The 11,622-nt window shown below is 40.9% G+C and overlaps 2 protein-coding genes across 3 annotated transcripts; both read right to left on the minus strand.

The window, feature by feature from the left end:
- Positions 1-8: 8 nt before the first annotated feature.
- On the minus strand, positions 9-4,033 carry LOC118377467 (probable E3 ubiquitin-protein ligase HERC6). Its single transcript, XM_035764381.2, has 10 exons — positions 3,911-4,033; positions 3,612-3,710; positions 3,298-3,473; positions 2,869-3,009; positions 2,310-2,476; positions 2,139-2,208; positions 1,979-2,049; positions 1,440-1,623; positions 1,058-1,160; positions 9-680 (listed from the first exon to the last, which is right to left on the minus strand). The coding sequence occupies exons 2-10, from the start codon at positions 3,652-3,654 to the stop codon at positions 469-471; spliced, it is 1,167 nt and encodes a 388-aa protein (XP_035620274.2). The 5' UTR covers positions 3,655-3,710; positions 3,911-4,033; the 3' UTR covers positions 9-468.
- Positions 4,034-6,541: 2,508 nt separating this feature from the next.
- Positions 6,542-10,250, minus strand: LOC127907974 (uncharacterized). Of its 2 annotated transcripts, XM_052464810.1 has the most exons (9): positions 9,836-10,250; positions 9,032-9,187; positions 8,802-8,884; positions 8,167-8,393; positions 7,905-7,996; positions 7,813-7,858; positions 7,489-7,718; positions 7,117-7,440; positions 6,542-7,070 (listed from the first exon to the last, which is right to left on the minus strand). In XM_052464810.1, the coding sequence occupies exons 4-9, from the start codon at positions 8,375-8,377 to the stop codon at positions 6,936-6,938; spliced, it is 1,038 nt and encodes a 345-aa protein (XP_052320770.1). In that variant the 5' UTR covers positions 8,378-8,393; positions 8,802-8,884; positions 9,032-9,187; positions 9,836-10,250; the 3' UTR covers positions 6,542-6,935. The 2 variants fall into 2 exon arrangements, with proteins under 2 accessions (XP_052320770.1, XP_052320771.1); XM_052464811.1 differs by lacking the exon at positions 7,813-7,858 and having other exon boundaries at positions 9,836-10,247.
- Between the last annotated feature and the right edge of the window lie 1,372 nt (positions 10,251-11,622).

Below are 11,622 nucleotides of genomic sequence, written 5' to 3' on the forward strand. Positions count from 1 at the left end.
ATTACAGAATTACATCAAATGCCACACTACTGCAGGATTACATCAAATGCCACACTACTGCAGAATTACATCAAATGCCACACTACTGCAGGATTACATCAAATGCCACACTATTACAGAATTACATCAAATGCCACACTACTGCAGGATTACATCAAATGCCACACTATATAAATAAAGAAAGCATAGATAAATAAGTAGGCTCTTGAATGTATATTACTGAATAAGAATGTTATTTTTATATATCACACTCAGAATTAGTAGACATTAAGTCAAGGAATGTTTTTTCAATAATAGGGCAGGCTACATATCCTGGATTTGCAATATTCACATTTCCAATAGAAAAACCCAAGGAAAAGGGCAACATTTAAAAGTTTAAAAATAGTGGAAAATCTGGAGATATATTGACATGTAAGAAACACATTGAATGAAATGATGAACACAGCAGTGGCCTATATATAATGTTCATTACTCCTTCCAGAAGCCTCTGTTGTGGGCCACTGCCTCTTTGAGCCTGGCCAGCAGCATCTCCTTGGAGGGGTAGATGGGCAGCAGCAGTAGGAAGTGGCAGGTAAGGGATTCTGGGAAATGTAGTTCAGTAGAGTTCTGCAGGACTGCCACCTTCATCTGGATCTTGTCCATGCCCAGGATGGGAGCGCGATCACAGCCCGTCAGGAACACTGAGAAGGAGGGGAGAGAGAGTGAAAGGTAGACAGAATGGGAAGAAATATAGTGGATGTCGTTGTGTGGTAGGTAGCCTAGTGATTAAGAGCATTGGGCCAGCAACCAAAAGGTCCCTGGTTCAAAACCTTGAGCAAAGAAGGTGAAAATATGTTGTTGTGCTTTTGAGCAAGGCACTTAACCCTAATTGCTCCAGTAAGTTACTCTGGGTAAGTGTCTGCTAATTACTCAAATGTGTTCAGACAAAAATGATGTGTAAATGCTCTTGTAGAACAGGAAGTTCAAATATGCAGATAAAACCCTGAACCAGCATTATGAAAGACTGTATAGTTCCTCCAGTTTTACTCAACCGAGAGCAATTTAGTGCCATACTTACAGAGGAAAGCTTTCTTTTGGTCATCTGTCAGTTCCTCAAAAGCCTCCCAGAATGTGATGATGTTGGGATGTCTGGCATGATACTCTCCATCATACACAGTGTTCTGGATATACAAACCAAACAAATGGCAGCAATAATTAAACCATATTAAACTTGCACACCATTTAAACGATTCACCACTCAAAGTCACACAGTATGTCACAAAGCACCATGTATAGCACATTATCTCCTAGTCCCAGTCCTAACTTGAGATACGCACCCATAACTTGACATCAAAGCAAATCCCCCATTGATATAAATGCATCAACATTGATTGATTTATGCCCTAATTTCTCAAGTCAGCACCCAGCCCCACACTGAGTAATGAATGATGGTTGTATACCTGTTTGAGCGTGTCCCAGTCGTAGTCCTCTTTCCCCACCATGACTCCCCTGAGCTCCTCAGGCTGGAACAACTCCACCACGTCCCTGTCACACACCTTGAAGAAGCCTCTCCTGAACTCTTCAAACACCTTCTCCGCTGATTGGTTGAAGGCAAGGTTGACGTAGGCATCAACAAACTTCTTCCTGTCAAAATAATTAATTGTATTTTAATATTTTTTTAAACAGAAAAAAGAACAACCAGAAAGCCTGCTTGTTGTAACTTCTAAAATGTCAACCTTGTATTATGCATTACAGACAATAGACCATAATGTGAGCCAGGTTGCTACAGCAGGAAAATAATCCTGCAGCAACAGGAAATATTATATTTCCTGTTCCTATTATAATTAACCAACATTTTTGTAGGAGTTGATACATTTGTCGTACGGGAAAATCACGTCTGAAGCCTTTTTAAACATAAAATATTTACTACACTTTTAAAATGTCCAGGAAAGTTCTCCTGCAACAGAGTGCTGAAATTCAGATCTTGGTGTAGCCTTACTTGTTAAAACTTGTGACTGGTTTTCCTGTTTCTTTGGGATCCAGCTCCACCTTCTGGTCATCCCAGATCACCTGATGAAAATAAACAGTTTTACCACTATTCACATACTGTATCTAGGGATATTTCATTGCTCAACAATCAGTTTCAATATTATACATACGGTGAAGGTCATGTCCAGGTTTTTTTCAACATCATCATCAGTGTAGTCCTCCAAGAGGTACCGCAAACTCCTTCAATTACAGCGAAAATAAATTAATGTTGAAACATTTTCATCCGTTTCTAAGGGATACTAATTCAATGCTAAAATGTACATTCTAAAATACAAACGTACCCTCCCACAACAGGGTCAAACTCTCTCAGGTCCTCCAGTGAGGGCTTGACCCCCACCATCTTCTTGAACAGGGCCAGAGGGAAGGGCAGGTGTACAATGTTGTGGTTGTACAGGGCCATGCCACACAAGACACCAAACAGGAAGTAGCTCTTCTCCTCCACTCTGGGCTGGTAGTAAGGGTAGGTGGCACATGAGCCAAGGCAGAGATCAAGAATAAACATGAACAGGCACCATTCTTCTTCAAATAACTTGTATCATCTTTGTTATATTATGTTGTCTGTTTACTGCAATTCAGCTTTTAGCTGTGAATGTGTACAACTATAAAACCTTAGTACATCAGGAGGAGAGCAGGGAGTGATGGTGATTATACTTGTAAATAATTCTATATTGATTGATACAGTGTAGATAGTGGCACTGTTGTAGTGGTTGAATCTCTTTCTGTTGCTATTAACTGACTAAATGTATTTAGATTGTTTTACTCAACCATTTTAATTTGCTTGAGAGTGCAGTGATTTATTATACAGTAATGACATCGTAATTCCCTAATTCTAGTTATTACCACGGCAGGGAACCAGACCAGTGTCTTGGTGTCGTTGTACATGAACATCTCAGACTCTGGTGCCAACAGCTCTTCAAATACATGGAGGAAAAAGTCCCTTTTGTTGAGGAGCGACAGCTTCATGTCCTCCACAAACCGCACCTGAGGGATACAGTAAGATAGGCCACATTTAGGTTGAGTTCTAGACTCTACCACTGGGCACAGACATCAATTCAATGTCTATTCCACGTTTGTTTCACTGGAACCAACGTTGATTCAACCAGTGTGTGTCCAGTGGGTAGTGACAGTCTAACATTAAAATGTTAAATCGAGTAGCTGAGATTTGGTTTGATTTGGCCAAGATTAGTTGAGTTGTAACATTCGGTCGTAGGGATAATTATTTGAATGGTACTTTATTGTCCCTTTTGAACTGACAAAAGATAATTTTACCACAAGTTCTCTCTGGAAGTAGTCATGATCTGCAGCACCCAGTTGTCTGAAGGTGTCTTCGATGAGTGACGGGCGCCTTAAGGTCAACTGGAAGACTGGAGCAGGGGGAGATTCTGGGTTGTCTCGAACGTTCCAGGACACATCACTGTCAGCCGGTGGGCGAGTTTGTGAACCTCCTGCAATATATAAACATACTTTTAAGTATATAGAACTATATACCAGCTTGGGGAAACACTATGTAAGGTAAACATAAATATGGGTCAATCTAATCTTATAATGAAGCCATATTAATTTTAAGTGGAATAATAGTTTACCTTTGAAAAATGTGCATGAATGTTGAAAACAGCCATCTTGCATATCAGATTCAACACAAATGGGAAACGGCAAAAGATGACAGGCATCTCCTCCATATCCTAGAAATGACACACAAAAACACAAGTAATATCTCAACAATTTATTATGGGTCTCATTTCTTTCATATGCTCTGAAGTGTACGCTGATGCCCAGTGGGGAGCCACCATATGACTTTTCCCCCTCATCTTTTAAGAACAAACGTAGAGGGCCAATTCATAATTTTTCTAATTTAGATATAGTTATTATGTTATTTTATTACCTCCCTTGTTGACCAAAAACGCCAAAGCTTCACGTCCTCCATAGGAATGACGTTACCAATGATCTCTTCCACATAAAAGGTACTGGCTGGAACTTTCTGGATTCTTCCAGCCCTTTTGTTTGCCTTTGACATAACATAATGATACATTTCTACATTCCATCACAAATGTCTTGTCTGCAATAATTCTGAATTATTTACGATAAAGACTGAACGGTTAATGAGTTATGTTGGACGATGATCAACTTTTGACAGAAATATAGAAAATGATCAAATGCATAAAAATTATTGACAAGAAAGGTGCATGGACACTGACTTTGTGGAGCTGCTTGAGGAGTTGTAGCAAGAGTTTGACTCCAGGGTTGTGGGTAACCAGAAGACCATTCCTCAGCAGGAATGACAGGGCATTCTTCCACATCAGAATGTGCTTAGTCATGATGGAAGGCTCCAGTGACGACCACCAGTCTTCTAGAATACAGTAGAAAATGAAGTGCATTATATGACCTTATGATATTGCCAAAAAAGGATTATCTCTCAGTGTATACACTGGTTATGTAGTGTCAGCCATGGTTCAATTACAATAATATTCTAGTCATTTTTAACTGATGCCAAATGTGATTATTAGCCGATGATTGGAAAAGGTCAGGGGTTATTTACTTAAAGTTTTCATAGCCGTTTCATTCAGATGGTTGTTGATAAATACTGCTAATGTCATGACCATGTTGATGACGTTGTGGTCCTCGTGGAGAAGAGAGATTGTGGGTAGTATCAGAAAGATCTCTGGGGACTTGATGACAGCTGCTGAAATGCAAAGATTTTCCACCAGTGGCACAATGTTTACCTATTTGGAAAAATAACAGAGAAATTATGAGTGTAACATTTAGTTATGTTCTAAATATATACAGTGCCTTGCGAAAGTATTCGGCCCCCTTGAACTTTGCGACCTTTTGCCACATTTCAGGCTTCAAACATAAAGATATAAAACTGTATTTTTTTGTGAAGAATCAAGCTCAAGTGGGACACAATCGTGAAGTGGAATGACATTTATTGGATAATTCAAACTTTTTTAACAAATCAAAAACTGAAAAATTGGGCGTGCAAAATGATTCAGCCCCCTTAAGTTAATACTTTGTAGCACCAACTTTTGCTGCGATTACAGCTGTAAGTCGCTTGGGGTATGTCTCTATCAGTTTTGCACATCGAGAAACTGAATTTTTCCCCATTCCTCCTACTTTCGCAAGGCACTGTATTCATTTAACATATGGGTTTAAAGAGTAAGTTGATCTTAACTGATTTCCTAATCCAAGGTATGTTCAGTAGCTGGTCGAAAACCTGGCTAGCAGCCTCTAGGTCCACTGTCAAAGCTCCGGCTGCTTGTGGAATCTCACTGGTCATAAGAAACAGAGGGCATAGCATTAGCAAGAACACAACATAGTCCTAACTGTACACTTACCGTTTTCAATTCAAACTATACAAACCTTCCATTTTAAAATGACTTACCTGGCTTTGGTGAAACTGGCCACAAGACTTGAACTTGTTGAGAACATCAAGGATATTTCTCTGTTGAAACAAATGTGGACATATTTGATGTTTCAGTACAATTATACTATAAGAAATATACTGTAAAATAAATGTTTGTTTATGTCATTTTTAGTTAGCTAGAAAAAAAATAACAAAGAACCTTTGTCTACGGTAGATTGTATGTTTTAATATTTAATGTAAATAATAAATTAACCTTTGCGCCTCTGCATTTCCTTGCTCCATCGTCAGCCATTTTTGCAGCTTGGCTTTATCTAACCTCCCGATTGGCTGTTCTCTTTCAGAACTCTACAAAGGAAGATAAAACAATATAAGAAATTCAAATATCTCAAACATGAATTAGCTGCTTGAGACACTGAGAACGTTTCAGTCTCCCTTTTACTGAGGTATAAAAGGTCAGAAACATGACCTCAGTGGTGTAAATGAAGTTTGAATTCCATCCCACTGATATCTTCATGTCTGGTAAAAAAAAAAAAATGTACAGAAGAGGTTGTAGGAACATAAAATCTCGTAATGTGTTCTTACTCAGTCACACAAACACTACATAGTCAGTATGTAACTGCATAATAGCATTGAATAGAATCAAATACAAAATAGAATAGAAGAGAATAGAATAGAATACACATTGTATCTGGTACCGTTGTGTATGACTGTTGTTGCCCCACCAGAAGCCCTTTTCAGCAGCACTGAGGTGGGTCGCAAGCAGCCCTCCGTAATGCCAGTCCCTAGCTGACCTTTGACCCCACTGCCAAAGGCCCAGAGTTGACCTGAGGACCCCAGCACCAGGGTGTGATGGCTGGCAGAGTTACAGTAAGACAAAAACACAGTCAGACTGAGAATGTTCAAGATAAGAGCGTCTGCTAAATGACTTAAATGTAAATGTAAATGTAAGATTGTTTTCCTATCTGTTTATTATATGTGTATATATGTGTATAAGTAGCATTATGCTGTTGGTCATTACCTGCCACATGCTATCTGTGAGGCCAGTCCATCCATACCCTCTACCAGTTTGGGTAGGAGTTCGTTAGCTGATGCGTTGTGCCCAAGCTGGCCTCGGCTTCCTCTCCAAAGGTGAACACCTGTCCAGCCTAAAGACCACAAAGAACCAGAACCAGTTGTTGACATGTCAAGGCCCAGAGTTGTTCCTGGTCTGGTCAGGTCAGGACCCTAATCACTTCTTAAAGAGACAGTATAATAGTATTGAAGAGTAGACATTTACTCTGGTAGCCCTGAGGCTTGATCTGTAATAACATCCATAATCAGGTCATATTCTGTATAACCTGTGACTTTCTATTCTGTAATAAACTGTAACTTCTCATTTAGTATGAGACTGTATTCATGCACTCAGATAACAACTTGTATGGTTCATTGTGTATCCAGACACTTGATCATTTGTTTTTCACCTCTGTTCAAGGTCATTTCATATAACTGGCATTATTTATATGTGATGAATTGTATCTTCGAGAGGATGCCGACTTTGTGTGCAGAACTATCTCCCAGTAGGCCCACTGTTTAGGACATTAAAATACTTTTCATGAACTAATGAACAGCTATCGGATTTGTCTCCTTTCACACCAACATCTCCCTTGGGGCCTTCAGTAAAAATACAGTAATAGTATGATACCTTGGTGAGAACAGCAGTGTCCCTCTCCACAGTAATAGTATGATACCTTGGTGAGAACAACAGTGTCCCTCTCCACAGTAATAGTATGATACCTTGGTGAGAACAACAGTGTCCCTCTCCACAGTAATAGCATGATACCTTGGTGAGAACAGCAGAATGTGCCTCTCCACAGAAATAGTATGATACCTTGGTGAGAACAGCAGTGTCCCTCTCCACAGCAATAGTATGATACCTTGGTGAGAACAACAGTGTCCCTCTCCACAGTAATAGTATGATACCTTGGTGAGAACAACAGTGTCCCTCTCCACAGTAATAGTATGATACCTTGGTGAGAACAACAGTGTCCCTCTCCACAGTAATAGTATGATACCTTGGTGAGAACAGCAGAATGTGCCTCTCCACAGTAATAGCATGATACCTTGGTGAGAACAGCAGTGTCCCTCTCCACAGTAATAGTATGATACCTTGGTGAGAACAGCAGTGTCCCTCTCCACAGTAATAGTATGATACCTTGGTGAGAACAGCAGTGTCCCTCTCCACAGTAATAGTATGATACCTTGGTGAGAACAGCAGTGTCCCTCTCCACAGTAATAGTATGATACCTTGGTGAGAACAGCAGTGTCCCTCTCCACAGTAATAGTATGATACCTTGGTGAGAACAACAGTGTCCCTCTCCACAGTAATAGTGTGATACCTTGGTGAGAACAGCAGAATGTGCCTCTCCACAGTAATAGCATGATACCTTGGTGAGAACAGCAGTGTCCCTCTCCACAGTAATAGTATGATACCTTGGTGAGAACAACGGTGTCCCTCTCCACAGTAATAGTGTGATACCTTGGTGAGAACAGCAGAATGTGCCTCTCCACAGCTGATGAAGGAAACCCCCAAGACTCTGAGAGCAGGCACAGAACAGATGTTGAACCGACCTGGCAGGGGGAACAAGCATCATGCAATATTCCCACTCATTATAATACATCTGTAAAACAACTTAGTGGTTATAACAAATGAATCCAAGTTCAAATGAGAAAATGCTGGTGGATATGCCTGATTAGCTTTTTATACAAGTAGCGTACGAAGAGAGAGAGTGTCGTAGTACCGTTCTCATCCACACGGTTGAGTCCCAGCTGCCCAGCCCTGTTCGCCCCACAGCAGTAGACCAGGCCTGGGAGGGTGAGGGCCAGAGTGTGGGTTCCTCCAGCTGCAACCTGGGTCACTGGGACCCCTATGAGGAGCGCACAAGGGCAGGTATGGGCTGCAGAGGGACTCCCTTGCCCAGGCCCAGCTGTCCATGGCTGTTCAGACCCCATGAGAACACCTGTCCTCCTGTAGAAGACAAGGAAATGACTTATTTCATTACAATTACATCACAACAATTCCAGAGTTACATTCTTTCCTAATAAATATCATCTCACTGTCCTTTTGATGTTCACTCTTAGAAAAAATTGTTCTTCAGCTGTCCTCATAGGAAACGCCTTTTTGGCTCCAGGTAGAACACTTTTGGGTTCCATGTAGAACTTTGAGACAAAGTTCTGACATGGAACTCAAAATGGTTCTACCTGGAACACAAAAGGGTTCTCCAACGGGATCTCGTATGGGGACTGCTGAATAACCCTTTTAGATTTAAGACAGCACCTTTTTTTCTAAGAGTAGTCTAACTGATGCATGTGGTTGTCATAGTTTAGATGGAATGTAGTCTGTGTGAGAGACATCAGTAGGTACAGTATGTTATACCTTTAGTCAGGGCCAAAGAATGGTAATTTCCACAAGCAACCTGTATCACTGTTATCGGCAAGGGCGAAGGTATTGGAACTGGTCTGTGAAAAAAAAGGAGACATCTAGTACATATTGTCTTTGTTAGTGATCAGTGGAATCCAAGAGGGCTCTCATTACTTGACAATGTAAATCATAGATGATATTTCACTATCAAGACCTATTTCAAGTTGAAGTGGAGGTTTCCTTGCCTTGGCCTGGGGACTTTGGAGACAGTAGTAGGTGTGATGCCCAGCTGTCCCTCACCCCCTGCCCCCAGGAGTAGACCTGTCCTGATGCGCACACAGCAACAGAGTGGTCCTGACCACAAGCCACAGAGACCACTGCCCCCAGACCCTCCACTGGGGCTGAAACCGGTAGAACACAGTTTTATTTGGAAGTCCTATGTCTTGGAAAGGGTTAAATACCATTACATTTGGATTCACTGGTGCCACTAGGGCAGTTTAACACCCTGATGATAAATGAGTTCACCGAGGTGTGGAATTGTTTTGATCGACTTTAATAATTTGTTCATGATGCCTGTGATGATACATGTTCTAATGTAATGTACTTGTTATCGTTCCTTGTAGTTTTAGATTTTATGTCCTCAGGGCACCATTGACTAAATGAAAGTTCATAATCTTGAGGATGACGTAAATTACATAGCAACAGTTCACCTTCGTTCTTCTGATTTGGATGGAGAAACGAAACTGAAACTGAGCCGATGTTGTAGTTTTATTGAGGGATAGTGTACCAATTTCTGAAAGTTGTGGAAAAGTTCACTAGGCTAAATATAGGCTACTACACATTTTAATATAATCTGTAATTATGAACAATAATTTGAAAAGAAAATGTTAGCATAATGATAAAGAATACAATGATTATAACGCAAGCATCATTTTAGCCGCACTTTAATCTGAAACAACCTACATAGCGATCATTGCACCTATTCTTTACATAGCCTACATAGCGAACCTTGCACCCAAATATTCAGATATCATTCAATTATATATTACCTGGTAGTTTTGAATCTCTGTTCCTCTGTCTTCCAAGTTGTCCCTTTGAGTTGCGCCCACATGATAGGATCCTGCCATCTACGGTGAGAAATAAAGTGTGTTGTTCCCCGCAAACAACTTCTGTGACTTTATCAGAGAATATATTCCCTGCTATCGGAACAGACACGTTCTCAAAGTTTAGACCAAACTGTCCACTCGAACCGTCTCCCCAGCAGAACATGATGACTGACTGATGAATGACTAAAGTGTGGTCCACCTAGGAAGACTGGAGAGGGCACTACCTGTGTACGTGTGCGCGCGCATGTGCCTGTGTGTGAGCTACTTTTAGTCAAATATCAGAAGGCATTAAATCCAATTTGCAGTAGTTATCAATGATCACTGATTTTCCAGATTGTATGCACTGCATAATTGATAGGACCCCCATAATGAAAATGTAAACAGTTTGCGTTGATTGGCCCCAATTACCTTATCTGAGGAACGCTCAGCTATCTGATCGATAAAGTATAATTGGCTTTCATTAATTTCGTTTATCATTCTTTGGCCAATCAGCAGAACAGAACGAGGGGTTCGAGCCTCCGAGGGTCGTCACTAGTAACCACATTCATAAAGTCAGAATTATGTCGAAACCACTGACGTCACCAAACCCGGGCTTTGATTTTATGTCAGCCCAGAGTCTTTTGACCTGCTGCAATGAATACTTCAAACATGAGCCCTGGCCTACCCTGCCTTTTTAGTGTTGCCTAAAACCAGCAGTTATGTGTACCGTGGCACTTTTAGGAGGCGGAGTCAAAGTGGTTAGCCAAAGTCATTTTGGAGTCGTACCTAAAAGTATATTTCGGCGCGCTGGCGACTGTTCCGACTGTTAGAAATGTACAGTTTTCCCCGTGCGAGCCGACATTCCGATATAGCCACCTTGTTGCCTCAACACCTCATGCGATGGTATGTTATCTTACCTCGCTTTATACAGATCTAAATGTTGTTAGCCAATCACAGACAGTGTTTAAAAATATATATATATTTACCCTTTATTTAACCAGGTAGGCTAGTTGAGAACAAGTTCTCATTTGCAACTGTGACCTGGCCAAAATAATGCAAAGCAGTTCGACACATACAACAACACAGAGTTACACATGGAATAAACAAACATACAATCAATAATACAGTAGAAAAATCTATATACTGCATGTGCAAATGAGGTAGGATAAGAGAGGTAAAGCAAAAAATAGGCTATGGTGACAAATTAATTACAATATAGTAATTAAACACTGGAATGGTAGGATGTGCAGAAGATGAATGTGCAAGTTGAGATACTGGGGTACAAAGGAGCAAGATAAATAAATAAATACAGTGTGGGGATGAGGTAGATTGGATGGGCTATTTACAGATGAGCTATATACAGGTGCAGTGATTTGTGCTTAAAGCTAGTGAGGGAGGTAAGAGTCTCCAGCTTCAGAGATTTTTGCAGTTCGTTCCAGTCATTGGCAGCAGAGAACTGGAAGGAGAGGCAGCCAAAGGAATAACTGGCTTTGGGGGTGACCAGTGAGATATACCTGCTGGAGCCCGTGCTACTGGTGGGTGCTGCTATGGTGACCAGTGAGCTGAGATAAGGTGGGGCTTTACCTAGCAGAGACTTGTACATTTCTCATAAGAAACTAGCTCCCTGGTACACAGAAAATACCCAAGCTCTGAAGCAAGCTTCCAGAAAATTGGAACGGAAATGGCGCCACACCAAACTGGAAGTCTTCCGACTAGCTTGGAAAGACAGTACCGTGCAGTACCGAAGAGCC

The sequence above is a fragment of the Oncorhynchus keta genome, chromosome 16 (genome assembly GCF_023373465.1).
Source record: "Oncorhynchus keta strain PuntledgeMale-10-30-2019 chromosome 16, Oket_V2, whole genome shotgun sequence".
NCBI lineage: Eukaryota > Metazoa > Chordata > Actinopteri > Salmoniformes > Salmonidae > Oncorhynchus > Oncorhynchus keta.